General features: G+C 41.4%; 1 protein-coding gene across 5 annotated transcripts; it reads left to right on the forward strand.

The window, feature by feature from the left end:
- Positions 1-4,475: 4,475 nt before the first annotated feature.
- Positions 4,476-14,721, forward strand: LOC103517680 (transmembrane and ubiquitin-like domain-containing protein 1). Of its 5 annotated transcripts, XR_003393803.1 has the most exons (7): positions 4,481-4,764; positions 5,765-6,032; positions 7,783-7,908; positions 8,916-9,120; positions 11,251-11,477; positions 13,804-14,130; positions 14,230-14,721. XR_003393803.1 is itself a non-coding variant. In XM_026829693.1 (6 exons), the coding sequence occupies exons 2-6, from the start codon at positions 5,783-5,785 to the stop codon at positions 14,052-14,054; spliced, it is 1,059 nt and encodes a 352-aa protein (XP_026685494.1). In that variant the 5' UTR covers positions 4,476-4,764; positions 5,765-5,782; the 3' UTR covers positions 14,055-14,721. The 5 variants fall into 5 exon arrangements, 4 of the variants coding, with proteins under 4 accessions (XP_026685494.1, XP_026685491.1, XP_026685492.1 ...); XM_026829693.1 differs by lacking the exon at positions 7,783-7,908 and adding an exon at positions 6,768-6,893 and having other exon boundaries at positions 4,476-4,764; positions 13,804-14,721; XM_026829690.1 differs by having other exon boundaries at positions 4,482-4,764; positions 13,804-14,721.
- The last annotated feature ends 759 nt before the right edge of the window (positions 14,722-15,480 follow it).

The following is a 15,480-nucleotide window of genomic DNA, read 5'->3' on the forward strand; positions in this document are numbered from 1 at the left end:
GCAATAAATGTTTTTAGTGCTAAAATGTATTGCTTCTTCAAAATGATCTGATCCAAAAGTCTTTTGATATTAAAGGTTTTACAATATTCTTTCTCTTTATATCTAAGTAGGTATCTCTAAAAGTAAAAAAAAAAAAAGCTTTTCATTTAAATAAAAGACCTGTGGATTATTTTGTTTTAAATAATTATTTATTAAGTATTATTTATACATGTTATGCTCATTCATTTTGTTATTTTAGAATGAAATTTCTGTTTTATTTGTTGATTTTTGCATCTTATTATGATAAACATAAAAAGTAATAACAACAGCAGTAATCTGTGCACTGTTCAACTTATTATAGGATAATATCCCAGGTAAAGGGACTACTTGTCCTGATTGGACAGTCTAAAATCTAAATAAAGCACTATACTATATCCCAGTAGGTGTAATAATATTAAAATCAAACTCGTTTTTATGAATTCCTTCTATAATACAATTACTTTCTATTATTTTTCAATTGTTATTGTTTTATTTAAATTGAAGTTATTCATATTTTTACTGTTTTGTTTGTATTTGTAATAAGGATATTTTTTACCTACTTATATGATCTGTAGGTATGTTGTTTAGTGCATTCATAGTACTTTAGCATTTTAGTGGTTAAATTTAAAAATAAAAAATACTCAGCAAAAGGCCTCTGAAATCTGGAATTTTTTGCATATTTATTTGTTCTTTAACACCCCCCTTGAGTAAGGAATAAACAAGTCAACATTACCATGTGGTAAAGCCCAGAACACCCTCCAATTGGAACTCTTGTCCTAAACACTACCTTCTTGCGTACTCAAGCTCTGTTTTTCATTCACTTGGTGTTCTGTCCTGGTGTTGGAAGTCAGGATCTGGGGTAAAAATTAACCTCCACCAATGGTGTTAAGCATAATTGTGTTAAGCATAAATGCTTGTCACAAATGTTGTTCCCTGCTTAATCCCTTGAGTAAGGAATAAACAAGTCAACATTACCATAAAGCCCAGAACACCCTCCAATTGGAACTCTTGTCCTAAACACTACCTTGTTGCGTACTCAAGCTCTGTTTTTCATTGACTTGGTGTTCTGTCCTGGTGTTGAAGTCAGGAGCTGGGGTAAAAATTAACCTCCACCAATGGTGGTGGAGGTTAATTGTCTTAAGCATAAATGCTTGTCACAAATGTTGTTCCCTGCTTAATGCACTATGGTACGCTAAATTTTATGACTTGACTTGGACTTGAACCACCAATCTTCAGATCTGAAGTCCACCGCACTAACCACTAGGTACACGACTGAGGTTGGTTGAACTGAATGTATGGTGGAACTGAATGCCACTTGAGTGTCACTTCTGGAATTTAGGACACAATGCAGCTTTTACAATGTGGGCATTGGGTTCACATCAATGTGGCATTAAAATTAAAAATAGAGTTTGAACACTGGGGTCTTGAGGGGGCTATGAAAAGTACTTCCCAGTTAGCACACAAGGGCTTGATTTTGACAGGTACTTACCACTCAACTTGGAAGATCCTCACTTGAGCTCGGATTTTTCTATAGCAAAAAGGGGATAGAAAGTAGAAGGAGAACTTACTTTTACTTGAATACTTGAAACTTGAAAATCTTGAAATTTTGATTAAAACAAAAAATACTAATTTTGTATAACTACTTTTTTGAAAAAATGAAAACTGATAAAATTCAAATTTCGCGGGTGATAAAAATGAAAAATTCACGGAGGTAAACTCACCATCGTTCAATTCCCGCCCGGACCGGACTTTATTTTGGAAATTTGTCCACCGTTATTGTAAACACAAGAAACCTCCGGACAGCCTTGTTTGCTTGGAAAGCAGAGCGCCTGTCTTATAAGCGCTAAGTCTTGGGTTCGATTACTACCCGGGCCGAACTTTATCAGATAAGCTTCGTTCTCGGAGAGTCTGACTTCCTCCTATCCAGTTTTCCCTCTTTCTTCGCTTTCGGGGCGATTTTTAGCAGTTACATTTAGGTAAGCCAGCCGTACCGAGATTAAACCTAATTTGTTTAGGATAAAATCTGCCTGCATTTCCTTCTATCAAATCTCTTTCGCCAGCCACTCACTATCAGGTATCAGATAGGTACCTACACCTGACAGACGGACCTTTTCAGCCGTACCTGTCAGGTCTACCTGATAGTGAGTGACTGACCTTAAAAGAACAGAAAAAAGAAACACACTAACTTACCTGGTTTGAAATTCCCCCGCAGATCCACTTCCCCAAGGAGGTCCTGGAAGAGTGGCAGCAACGGCCTCAGGCCCTGGTGGCCAAATACATCAAGAAGTATCTGCAGAAAAAGGGTCGCATCTTTAACAACGTGGACCCCACACGGTGTGGACCTGCGGGACTGAAGAGTCCGCGACGGTTCAAGCTGGTTCAGCAAGAGAGTGAGAGTTACGATTAAGTTCCCTCAGCCGCTAGGCCGTCCGGCGAGTTTGAAGGTAGAAACACTCTACCATCACGTCACGTCACGTATCTACTATCACGTTACGTCATGTAACGTGATAGTAGTATTAGTAGTGTGGCTGTCCTGAACAAAGTTACCAGCAATACACGTATCTACTATCACGTTACGTCATGTAACGTGATAGTAGTATTAGTAGTGTGGCTGTCCTGAACAAAGTTACCAGCAATATTATGGTCTGTCAGTGTAAGTAGAACATATACAGGCGTGCTTACTTGTTGTTGTTGTTGTTGTAGCGGCTTTAGCTTTCGCCGAATGGCGATAGCAGAATAAAGAAAAGATGTCTTTTTGTATCTGCTATACGATAGTGTGTTCCTACCTGGAGTTTCATGTTGGTACAAATGAGCGAAGCGCCAAAATTTCCATTTTAATCCCATTTTATGAGTAAAGAATGAGCTGCTACAAATAATGATAGTGGATGCTACAATCAAAGTGCTACAAAGTGGTACTTTGACTGTCGTGGAAGTATACCATATTACAGAGAATCCTGGCTGACCTTAAAAGAACAGAAAAAAGAAACACACTAACTTACCTGGTTTGAAATTCCCTCGCAGATCCACTTCCCTAAGGAGGTCCTGGAAGAGTGGCAGCAACGGCCTCAGGCCCTGGTGGCCAAATACATCAAGAAGTATCTGCAGAAGAAGGGTCGCATCTTTAACAACGTGGACCCCACACGGTGTGGACCTGCGGGACTGAAGAGTCCGCGACGGTTCAAGCTGGTTCAACAAGAGAGTGAAAGCTACGATTAAGTTCCCTCAGCCGCTAGGCCGTCCGGCGAGTTTGAAGGTAGAAACACTCTACCATCACGTCACGTATCTACTATCACGTTACGTCATGTAACGTGATAGTAGTATTAGTAGTGTGGCTGTCCTGAACAAAGTTACCAGCAATATTATGGGAAAACTTTGAACAACATCCTTCGGACGCCCAATGACTTCACGTTACGTGTTCCTACCTGGAGTTTCATGTTGGTACAAATGAGCGAAGCGCCAAAATTTCCATTTTAATCCCATTTTATGAGTAAAGAATGAGCAAGTTATAAGCAACAAATGCTCTTTTCAGTTAATGAGTCAGGTCACTCCCTATCCTAGGTACATACATGCGAGAGTTAGTTCTTTGTTCTTTAGGCGCTGGGCGCCCAAAGATGACATTTTACACAGTTCTGTAGGTAATGAGAATTCCTGCTTAATGCACTACGGTAAGCTAAATTTTATGACTTGACTTGGACTTGAACCACCAATCTCCAGATCTGAAGTCCACCGCACTAACCACTACACGACTGAGGTTAGTTGAACTGAATGTATGGTGGAACTGAATGCCACTTCACATCAATGTGGCATTATTAAAATTAAAAATAGAGTTTGAACACTGGGGACTTGAGGGGGCTATGAAAAGTACTTCCCAGTTAGCACACACTCTTACATCCAAGGCTTGATTTTGACAGGTACTTACCACTCAACTTGGAAGATCCTCACTTGAGCTCGGATTTTTCTATAGCAAAAAGGGGATAGAAAGTAGAAGGAGAACTTACTTTTACTTGAATACTTGAAACTTGAAAATCTTGAAATTTTGATTAAAACAAAAAATACTAATTTTGTATAACTACTTTTTTGAAAAAATGAAAACTGATAAAATTCAAATTTCGCGGGTGATAAAAATGAAAAATTCACGGAGGTAAACTCACCATGGATAAATACAATGACAAAATAAAAGTGGAGCATACACAAGCGCGTTAAAAATGCGCGTTAAATTGCTTTTCAAAAAAGGTAGGTGTACCTAGGTAATCATTTATTTATGTATTATCTATTCCTTCTTAGGAAAAGATTTTTTAATTTGAGGTGCTTTAAAATTGGATTGAAACAGTTAAATGATCCAAAAATACCCATTTTAATTCAAATTAATTATTTTCAAGCCCGATAAAAAAAAAAAAAAAAAATCAATTTTGTGCTCCACAAAAATTTGGTTACACCTGAATCTACCATCCGTCGACCTCCGTGCTGATAAAAAAGTGTTTTAAAAACAAAAGTTTTCAAATAAAGAAAAAAAAAGCTCTCCCAACTACCAAGTTTCCAATTTTGTGATAAGACACAAAACTCAGCGACTCAGCCAGTATCTGCAAGCAGCAAAAGCTTTTAGTGATAAGGAATCTTTTACTTTGTAACCTTGGCTGATAAGGTGGGCTGAAAGTGCACCAGTTTTATCATTTGCTAATTTGCTCAATATGAGCTTTGGTTTGACCAGTTTTACAGCTTTCTGTTGAGAGCCAAGTCTTTAGGTAGGTAAGTAAAATAGTGTGTAACTTCCTCACACTACCAAAAGTGAAGTACCCATTGAATTCTAGTTGCTGTGAATGTTGGGTCATCTTTGTTGCTGGACAATAAAATAGGTACTTATTTCGAGGTTGAATATAATAGATGAGTTACGACACCCCCAAGAGGTCCTAAACATCTTGGAATAACAATAAAATCATGATTTATTATTTGTGAAGCAGAGAGCCTGTTCACAACTTCATTGGGTTACAGTATTCCTAAGTGCCTCCTTTTCTATTATTTCCCATTTATTATCAATGTTTTTACTATTGTAATACCTACTGTTACAAGGTTGAAGCTTGAACTCCAAGCACAGAACCAAAATAACTTTGATCCCACTGAGAATGCAAGACTAGGGACCTCTGTCATGCAAGCCTAGTGTGATACCCAATTGTCCATGGAACTTGCTAACTAAAATTTAGTTCATTATGCAATTTGCAAAGTTAGTTGGGTCATATTTGTTGCTGGACAATAAAATAGGTACTTATTTCAAGGTTGAATATAATAGGTGAGTTACTACACCCTCAAGAGGTCCTGAACATCTTGCAATATCAGTAAAATCATGATTTATTATTTGTGAAGCAAGAAGCAGAGAGCCTATTCACAACTTCATTGAGTAACAGTATTCCTAAGTGCCTCCTTTTGCTATTAGGTATTTCCCATTTATTGTCAATATTTTTATTATGGTAATACCTACTGTTACAAGGTTGAAGCTTGAACTCCAAGCACACAACCAAAATAACTTTGATCCCACTGAGAATGCAAGACTGACCTTTGTCATGCAAGCCTAGTGTGACACCCAATTGTCCATGGAACTTGCTAACTAAAATTTAGTTCATTATGCAATTTGCAAAGTTAATCTTGGGAATGCAGTTGCCAGTAACAGTATGTTTTTCCATCTATATTCCATGAATATTTATATTGTGTTCAGCAAACCTGTCATTCATTGAATAAATTATTTGTTCCACAGAATCATCACCCGTTCAACATGACCATCATTGAGGGAATAGGAGATGAGATCATACACATTGCTATAGGCATCGGAGTCATTTGTCTAGCAGTACTTGCATGGTGGTCCACACATATTCGTGATGTTGCTCTATATCGCACCATAGTGATAGTGGAAAGAAATCTACGCTCCAATAATAACCACCAGGGTGTGCATGATCATAATCAAACAGAACCGTTAGGAGGGATACCGGTGTCGAGAAATGTACATACAACTTTGTCTAATGAGGGTAAGATATTTCTATTTTTTAGCAAAGAAAAAAGTAGAGTAGACTTTCTTAGTCTGGCTAGGGGATTAAAAAAGTAAGAGGATACCAGCCTGAAATTTCCCCTAAAAAATACCAAAGGTTGAGTGTGAAAGGCATCCACTCATAAAATTTTGGTAAAGTGTCGAGAAATGTACATACAACTTTGTCTAATGAGGGTAAGATATTTCTATTTTTTAGCGAAGAAAAAAGTAGACTTTCTTAGTCTGGCTAGGGGATTAAAAAGTAAGAGGATACCAGCCTGAAATTTCCCCTAAAAAATACCAAAGGTTGAGTGTGAAAGGCATCCACTCATAAAATTTTGGTAAAACCCAAAGCAATCACCCTGTCTGAACCCAAGAAAAAGCAAAGGAAAAGACTTGGTGAAAAAAAGTCCTTGTATTTTGTTTTGCACCTTTTGTAAGTTATTTCAGCCAGCTTAGTTAGCTTCCAAAGCAATCACCCTGTCTGAACCCAAAAAAAAAGCAAAGGAAAAGACTTGGTGAAAAAAAGTCCTTGTATTTTGTTTTGCACCTTTTGTAAGTTATTTCAGCCAGCTTAGTTAGATTGGAAGGTAGCATGCCTGCCTAGGTGACAGTTTGATTCCCACCAGGGGCAAACTTTATCCTAGACAAATTAATAATGTTCGTACAGTTCCATCTATTAGATTTCTTAGAAAAAAAAAAGCTTTTAACAGCCATGGTATTTGTTATTTTACAGATTCTGATTCAGAAGATGCACCTGGTAGTGAAGCAACCCCTGCTACAGGACTCAGTACTCACTCCTGCCCTGATAATGAACCACCTCCTTCTCCATCCCTCCAGAGTGAGAGACCTCTGCTAGTTGGTGAGTTTCAATCTATCCTCCTATAGTAGTACTTCAGTAAATACTCTGTAAAACAAGTTATAAGAGGAGGCATTGTAAAACAATCTACACATTGCCAAATGCCACCCACAGTAGGTAGAGTTCTTCTTTTTCTTTGCCTTTTCCAGTGTACGTACAGACAGGGTCGGCATTTTTTGTCAGCCTCTCAATTAGCCCTGATTAGGCTTTGGGCTGACATTTGGTTTTGGTTATAAATTTTACAAGTGGATGCCCTTTGCACTCAACCTTTGCTATTTCTTTAGCAACCCTGTTTAAAGCCAGACTAAGAGACTAAGCTGGTCTATTCCCAGTTTAACGTCCCCCAGCCAGACTAAGCTGGTCTACTCCCTGTTTAACGTCCCCCAGTCAGACTAAGCTGGTCTACTCCCAGTTTAACGTCCCCCAGCCAGACTAAGCTGGTCTACTCCCAGTTTAACATCCCCTAGCCAGACAGTCCCTCAAAGCTAACTAAGATGACCAAGTAAGTAATAATAATAGACTCTTGAGTGGAAGGTAACGTAACAGGATACCAGCCTGAAATTTCCCCTGAAAAATACCAAAGGTTGAGTGTGAAAGGCATCCACTCATAAAATTTTGGTAAAACCCAAAGCAATCACCCTGTCTGAACCCAAGAAAAAGCAAAGGAAAAGATTTGGTGAAAAAAAGTCCTTGCATTTTGTTTTGCACCTTTTGTAAGTTATTTCAGTCAGCTTAGTTAGCTTGGAAGGTAGCATGCCTGCCTAGGTGACAGTTTGATTCCCACCAGGGGCAATCTTTATCCTAGACAAATTAATAATGTTCGTACAGTTCCATCTATTGGATTTCTTAGAAAAAAAAGCTTTTAACAGCCATGGTATTTGTTATTTTACAGATTCCGATTCAGAAGATGCACCTGGTAGTGAAGCAACCCCTGCTACAGAAGTCAGTACTCACTCCTCCCCTGATAATGAACCACCTCCTTCTCCATCCCTCCAGAGTGAGAGACCTCTGCTAGTTGGTGAGTTTCAAATCAATCTATCCTCCTATAGTACTTACGTTAATACTCTGTAAAACAAGTTATAAGAGGAGGCATTGTAAAACAACCTACACATTGCCAAATGCCACCCACAGTAGGTAGAGTTCTTCTTTTTCTTTGCCTTTTCCAGTGTACGTACAGACGGGGTTGGCGTTTTTTTGTCAGCCTCTCAATTAGCCCTGACTAGGCTTTCGGCTGACATTTGGTTTTGGCTACAAATTTTATGAGTGGATGCCCTTTGCACTCAACCTTTGCTATTTCTTTAGCAACCCTGTTTAAAGTCCCCCAGCCAGACTAAGCTGGTCTACTCCCTGTCAGCCTCTCAATTAGCCCTGACTAGGCTTTCGGCTGACATTTGGTTTTGGCTACAAATTTTACGAGTGGATGCCCTTTGCACTCAACCTTTGCTATTTCTTTAGCAACCCTGTTTAAAGTCCCCCAGCCAGACTAAGCTGGTCTACTACCTGTTTAAAGTCCCCCAGCCAGACTAAGCTGGTCTACTCCCAGTTTAACGTCCCCCAGCCAGACTAAGCTGGTCTACTCCCAGTTTAACGTCCCCCAGCCAGACTAAGTTGGTCTACTCCCAGTTTAAAGTCCCCCAGCCAGACTAAGCTGGTCTACTACCTGTTTAAAGTCCCCCAGCCAGACTAAGCTGGTCTACTCCCAGTTTAAAGTCCCCCAGCCAGACTAAGCTGGTCTACTCCCTGTTTATCGTCCCCCAGTCAGACTAAGCTGGTCTACTCCCAGTTTAACGTCCCCCAGTCAGACTAAGCTGGTGTACTCCCTGTTTAACATCCCCTAGCCAGACTAAGCTGGTCTACTCCCAGTTTAAAGTCCCCCAGCCAGACTAAGCTGGTCTACTCCCAGTGTAAAGTCCCCCAGCTAGACTAAGCTGGTGTACTCCCTGTTTAACATCCCCTAGCCAGATAGTCCCTCAAAGCTAACTAAGATGACCAAGTAAGTACCTACCTCCTTGTTTGTATTTCCAGGTGACTATGTAAACCCCAGCCTACAGCACCCTCCAGTTCCGTCCCCGTCCCGAGAGTCCTCCCCGACAGTCGACACTGGAGCACCAGGCGAAAGCTCCGCCACTGAATCTGGTGATAATGATATTAGAATTCGACTCAAATATTTGAACGACGAAGAACGAATTGTCGATGGAAAACTGAATGAGTTATTAGGAGATTTCAAAAAGTAAGTGGGGAGCGTTAATGTCAAGTAATATTGACACCGGAGTACCATGCGAAAGCTCCGCCACTGAATCTGGTGATAATGATATTAGAATTCGACTCAAATATTTGAATGATGAAGAACGAGTTGTAGATGGAAAACTGAATGAGTTGTTAGGAGATTTTAAAAAGTAAGTGGGGTAAGGTTTTCGAGCGTTAATGTCAAGTAATATTGACACTGAAGTACCTACCTCCTTGTTTGTATTTCCAGGTGACTATGTAAACCCCAGCCTACAGCACCCTCCAGTTCCGTCCCCGTCCCGAGAGCCCTCCCCGACAGTCGACACTGGAGCACCAAGTGAAAGCTCCGCCACTGAATCTGCTGATAATGATATTAGAATTCGACTCAAATATTTGAACGACGAAGAACGAATTGTCGATGGAAAACTGAATGAGTTGTTAGGAGATTTTAAAAAGTAAGTGGGGAGCGTTAATGTTAAGTAATATTGACACTGGAGCACCATGCGAAAGCTCCGCCACTGAATCTGGTGATAATGATATTAGAATTCGACTCAAATATTTGAACGACGAAGAACGAATTGTCGATGGAAAACTGAATGAGTTGTTAGGAGATTTTAAAAAGTAAGTGGGGTAAGGTTTTCGAGCGTTAATGTCAAGTAATATTGACACTGGAGTACCATGCGAAAGCTCCGCCACTGAATCTGGTGATAATGATATTAGAATTCGACTCAAATATTTGAACGACGAAGAACGAGTTGTAGATGGAAAATTGAACGAGTTACTAGGAGATTTTAAAAAGTAAGTGAAGATCCTTTCTAAACTTCGTTTGATACACAAAAAGGCCACTGAGGCTCGGGGCCACAAAGTAAGTTTAAATCCGGCCTCAGAGGCAAACAGTCTGAAGAACGAGTTGTAGATGGAAAATTGAACGAGTTACTAGGAGATTTTAAAAAGTGAAGATTCTTTCTAAACTTCGTTTGATACACAAAAAGGCCACTGAGGCTCGGGGCCACAAAGTAAGTTTAAATCCGGCCTCAGAGGCAAACAGTCCTAAATGATGGGTTAGGCTTCTACGAATCTTCCTTTCTAAGCCGGCCTAGTTAGCTTGGAGGGTAGCGCGCCTGTCTCAGGTTCGATTCCCGCTCGGGGCAAACTTTATCCTAAACAGATAAGGTTCGTGCTCGGAACGGCTGGCCTTCTCCAAACAAACAGCCCTAAAGGCTAGGTTAAGCTTATACGAATGTCCACATTTGATTTGTACAGTTTAACTCTGATTGTAGTTCAAGCCTTTAGCATCTTTTTTACTGGGTGAAGTCTGTGTAAATACATCTTTTTCCCCCCGCTGAACAGTAAATTCAGTCTCATTCCCTTATTTTCCTCCCCTAGACGTCACTTTCGCACCGAGCTCAGTTCAAACAAGGTGGTGCGGCTGATCTACAACGGGCACATACTAGGCCAGGACAACTCCACCCTGGCCGCGTGTGGTCTGTTCAACAACTGTGTTATACATTGCCTCGTGCATCCTCGGCGGAACAACCCGAACCCGGCCGAAGCCAACACGAGACAAAGTAAGTTTAAATCCGGCCTCAGAGGCAAACAGTCCTAAATGATGGGTTAGGCTTCTACGAATCTTCCTTTCTAAGCCAGCCTAGTTAGCTTGGAGGGTAGCGCGCCTGTCTTAGGTTCGATTCCCGCTCGGGGCACACTTTATCCTAAACAGATAAGATTCGTGCTCGGAACGGCTGGCCTTCTCCAAACAAACAGCCCTAAAGGCTAGGTTAAGCTTATACGAATGTCCACGTTTGATTTGTACAGTCCAACTCTGATTGTAGTTCAAGCCTTTAGCATCTTTTTTACTGGGTGAAGTCTGTGTAAATACATCTTTTTTCCCCCGCTGAACAGTAAATTCAGTCTCATTCCCTTATTTCTCTCCCCTAGACGTCACTTTCGCACCGAGCTCAGTTCAAACAAGTTTAAGCTTATACGAATGTCCACATTTGATTTGTACAGTTCAACTCTGATTGTAGTTCAAGCCTTTAGCATCTTTTTTACTGAGTGAAGTCTGTGTAAATACATCTTTTTTTCCCCCGCTGAACAGTAAATTCAGTCTCATTCCCTTATTTCTCTCCCCTAGACGTCACTTTCGCACCGAGCTCAGTTCAAACAAGGTGGTGCGGCTGATCTACAACGGGCACATACTGGGCCAGGACAACTCCACTCTGGGGGCGTGTGGTCTGTTCAACAACTGTGTTATACATTGCCTCGTGCATCCTCGGCGGAACAACCCGAACCCGGCCGAAGCCAACACGAGACGACAACACGCCCATCATCATTATACGAGTGGCGAGACTGTAAATAATGGTGAGTCAAAGTATAACCATACACTAGTATTCCTCTACAACTACCTGAAAACGGCTACTTTCCCTGTCGCGTATATCTCTAGTAGCGCGGTCAAACTTTCTTGAATTGGCGGGGCGGAGCGCTACCGCGCTCCTTAATCAACAACCTATTGATCTCGGGAAGTTACTCCGAGAACCTCCGTGCCCGAGTGGGTATCACACAAGGAGGTTCGGTTAGCCCAGTGGTATCGCGCTTGCCATCCATGCAGAAGGTCTGGGTTGTCCAACCTTTTCAGAGAAGGACCGACTTGAATTTTCAATACAGTCTTGCGATCGACTTGCCTAATGAGAGACTTGACTCTGAATTTGGTCCACAAGTTTGGAGTAATCGGGTGTGTAAGATGATATGGCCAAGTTCAAACACTGCTGTGTGTGCTGGTCGCGTGACGACCGGTTGGGCAGCCCTGGTCTAGTCTAGGGTTTGATTATGAAGAATATGAATCTGCGTTTTTCATTCCAACGCCGAACGCGGCGTCAACTCGACGTTCACTTGGCGTGAAGAGTGGGGGTAAAAATTGTGGATACCAAACAAAACAAATATGGCAGAACTGGTTTTAACCAGATTATAAATAAAAATTAGAGAAGAGGAAAAAGTGGATACCATACCAAACAAAACAAATATGGCAGAACTGAATGCTAATCGAGAGTTGCTTCCGGAATTTAGGACGCGGCGTTCTCTCAACGAGATAACGCCAGAAGGGGAAGTGAAATAAGAAACACGCATGGCAAGCTAGCGCGTTACGACTGAGCTAACGGTGACCCTAATAGCCTAATAGAGCTGTTGTTTCCCTTGCTACGAAATAAAAACGGCGATGAAACAAACTATCTCTTTGTTCGAACCCCAAAATAAAACAGCTGGTTCATGAAGGTCTTGGGCCCTCGCGGCTTGTCAGAACCCGGTAGTAAGTAAGTAATACTAAAAAAGTAATCGGGTGTGTAAGATGATATGGCCAAGTTCAAACACTGCTGTGTGTGCTGGTCGCGTGACGACCGGTTGGGCAGCCCTGGTCTAGTCTAGGGTTTGATTATGAAGAATATGAATCTGTGTTTTTCATTCCAACGCCGAACGCGGCGTCAACTCGACGTTCACTTGGCGTGAAGAGTGGGGGTAAAAATTGTGGATACCAAACAAAACAAATATGGCAGAACTGAATGCTAATCGAGAGTCGCTTCCGGAATTTAGGACGCGGCGTTCACTCAACGAGATAACGCCAGAAGGGGAAGTGAAATAAGAAACACGCATGGCAAGCTAACGCGTTACGACTGAGCTAACGGTGACCCTTCTTGGGAATGCAGTTGCCAGTAACAGTAAGTATGTTTTTCCATCTATATTCCATGAATATTTATATTGTGTTCAGCAAACCTGTCATTCATTGAATAAATTATTTGTTCCACAGAAAGTCCCCCAGCCAGACTAAGCTGGTCTACTCCCAGTTTAAAGTCCCCCAGCCAGACTAAGCTGGTCTACTCCCAGTTTAAAGTCCCCCAGCTAGACTAAGATGGTGTACTCCCTGTTTAACATCCCCTAGCCAGACAGTCCCTCAAAGCTAACTAAGATGACCAAGTAAGTAATAATAATAGACTCTTGAGTGGAAGGTAACAAGCCCGGTGGTAACGCGCTTGCCATCCATGCAGAAGGTCTGGGTTGTCCAACCTTTTCAGAGGAAGATCGACTTAAATTTTCAATACAGTCTTGCGATCGACTTGCCTAATGAGAGACTTGACTATATTTGGTCCACAAGTTTAGAGTAATCGGGTGTGTAAGATGATATGGCCAAGTTCAAACACTGCTGTGTGTGCTGGTCGCGTGACGACCGGTTGGGCAGCCCTGCCAGCCCTGGTCTAGTCTAGGGTTTGATTATGAAGAATATGAAGCTGTGTTTTTCATTCCAACGCCGAACGCGGCGTCAACTCGACGTTCACTTGGCGTGAAGAGTGGGGGTAAAAATTGTGGATACCAAACAAAACAAATATGGCAGAACTGAATGCTAATCGAGAGTCGCTTCCGGAATTTAGGACGCGGCGTTCACTCAACGAGATAACGCCAGAAGGGGAAGTGAAATAAGAAACACGCATGGCAAGCTAACGCGTTACGACTGAGCTAACGGTGACCCGAATAGCCTAATAGAGCTGTTGTTTCCCTTGCTACGAAATAAAAACGGCAATGAAACTATCTCTTTGTTCGAACCCCAAAATAAAACAGTTGGTTCATGAAGGTGTTGGGCCCCGCGGCTTGTCAGAACCCGGCAGTAAGTAAGTAATACTAAAATTCATCTTTGATTTCTCAGGCTCTAACACCGGTGGCGTAGGCGCGTCAGATCGCACCAGTGGCGGCGACGAGTGGGGGGACCTGGGCGGCATATTCTACGTCCTCATCAGCATCATCCTCTGTTCCGCCTGGTACTGGCGGTTCCAGCATTCACATCTGTTCTCCTTCACCGCCACTGCGGCACTTTCGAGCATCACGGCCATCTTTTCCATATTCGTTTTCTCCATCACGTTCTTTCACAACGATGAGATACCCATTGAGATCATGTAAACAACCGATCGCGGTTACGTAAACATGAAAAACCGGTTGATGTGCAATCGCGGATCGAGATCATGTAAACGTTATCATATGTGTGAGAGATCGGCACTGTGGTATTATCGATTGAGATCATGTAAACAACCGGTTGATGTGCAATCGCAGATCGAGATCACGTAAACGTTATCATATGTGTGAGAGATCGGCACTGTGGTATTATCGATTGAGATCATGTAAACAACCGGTTGATGTGCAATCGTAGATAGATCGATATCATGTAAACGATATCATGTGTGAGAGATCGGCACTGTGGTATTATCGATTGAGATCATGTAAACAACCGGTTGATGTGCAATCGTAGATTGGGATGATGTTAACGTACCACTGAAGTTAAGCAACGTTGTACGTGGCTGGTATCTGAACGGGTGACCATCACGTGCTGCTGTTTCGGGGTGCATACAGCCAGGATAAACTATTACAAGACTGTAGCTTTTTAAAAAAGACGTCATCTCCTTCGCGTTAGTAGAATTAAAGTAGGTATGTAGGTGCTAGTGCTAATGTTTATTGGTGGTAAACAATACTCATATTTTGGTGTAACAATAAATATCGGTGCTTAAACAGCTTTTAAATGGAGGCGCTAACTAATAATGAGGAAAACTTATGGTTCAGAGAACTAAAAATAGATGATGTTAACGTACCACTGAAGTTACGCAACGTTGTACGTTGCTGGTATGTGAACGGGTGACCATCACGTGCTGCTGTTTCGGGGTGCATACAGCCTCTTGAGGATAAATTATTACAGGACTGTAGCTTTTTCAAAAAGACGTCATCTCCCTCGCGCTAGTAGAAATAAAGTAGGTATGTAGGTGCTAATACTAATGTTTATTGGTGGTAAACAATACTCATGTTTTGGCGTAACAATAAATATCGGTGCTTAAACAGCTTTTAAATGGAGGCGCTAACTAATAATGAGGAAAACTTATGGTTCAGAGAACTAAAAATTCAACATATCAACCTAAACAGATAAACACATAACATTCTTTGAACTTTTTCGTTAGAACAGCAAACAAAAATTGAACTGTCGACCTTTTAAAATTACTTTTCCAGACCTTTTAAAATTCGTTCGTTTGCCAACTTTCGATCCCCCTCCCCCCTTCTTGGATCTTTAGAGTCCTGTAGGGGTGTTCTGATTGAGTCCTATCTACCCATACTTACATCAGAGCCCTTATGTTTCTTATGCTTCTTCGCCTTCTTGTGCTTCTAGAGGATAAATTATTACAGGACTGTAGCTTTTTTAAAAAAGACGTCATCTCCCTCGCGCTAGTAGAACTAAAGTAGGTATGTAGGTGCTAGTGCTAATGTTTATTGGTGGTAAACAATACTCATATTTTGGTGTAACAATAAAAATATCGGTGCTTAAACAGCTTTTAAATGGAGGCGC

This window comes from Diaphorina citri, unplaced genomic scaffold (assembly GCF_000475195.1).
Source record: "Diaphorina citri unplaced genomic scaffold, Diaci psyllid genome assembly version 1.1 scaffold1928, whole genome shotgun sequence".
In the NCBI taxonomy this organism is placed as follows: domain Eukaryota; kingdom Metazoa; phylum Arthropoda; class Insecta; order Hemiptera; family Psyllidae; genus Diaphorina; species Diaphorina citri.

Bases quoted from the DNA above. Each gene is read 5' to 3' on its own strand.
- LOC103517680 (XM_026829693.1), top strand. From the start codon at position 5,783: ATGACCATCATTGAGGGAATAGGAGATGAGATCATACACATTGCTATA. The intron at 6,894-8,915 runs GTGAGTTTCAAT...TTGTATTTCCAG, and splicing joins TGAGAGACCTCTGCTAGTTG to GTGACTATGTAAACCCCAGC. The intron at 9,121-11,250 runs GTAAGTGGGGAG...TCTCTCCCCTAG, and splicing joins TTATTAGGAGATTTCAAAAA to ACGTCACTTTCGCACCGAGC.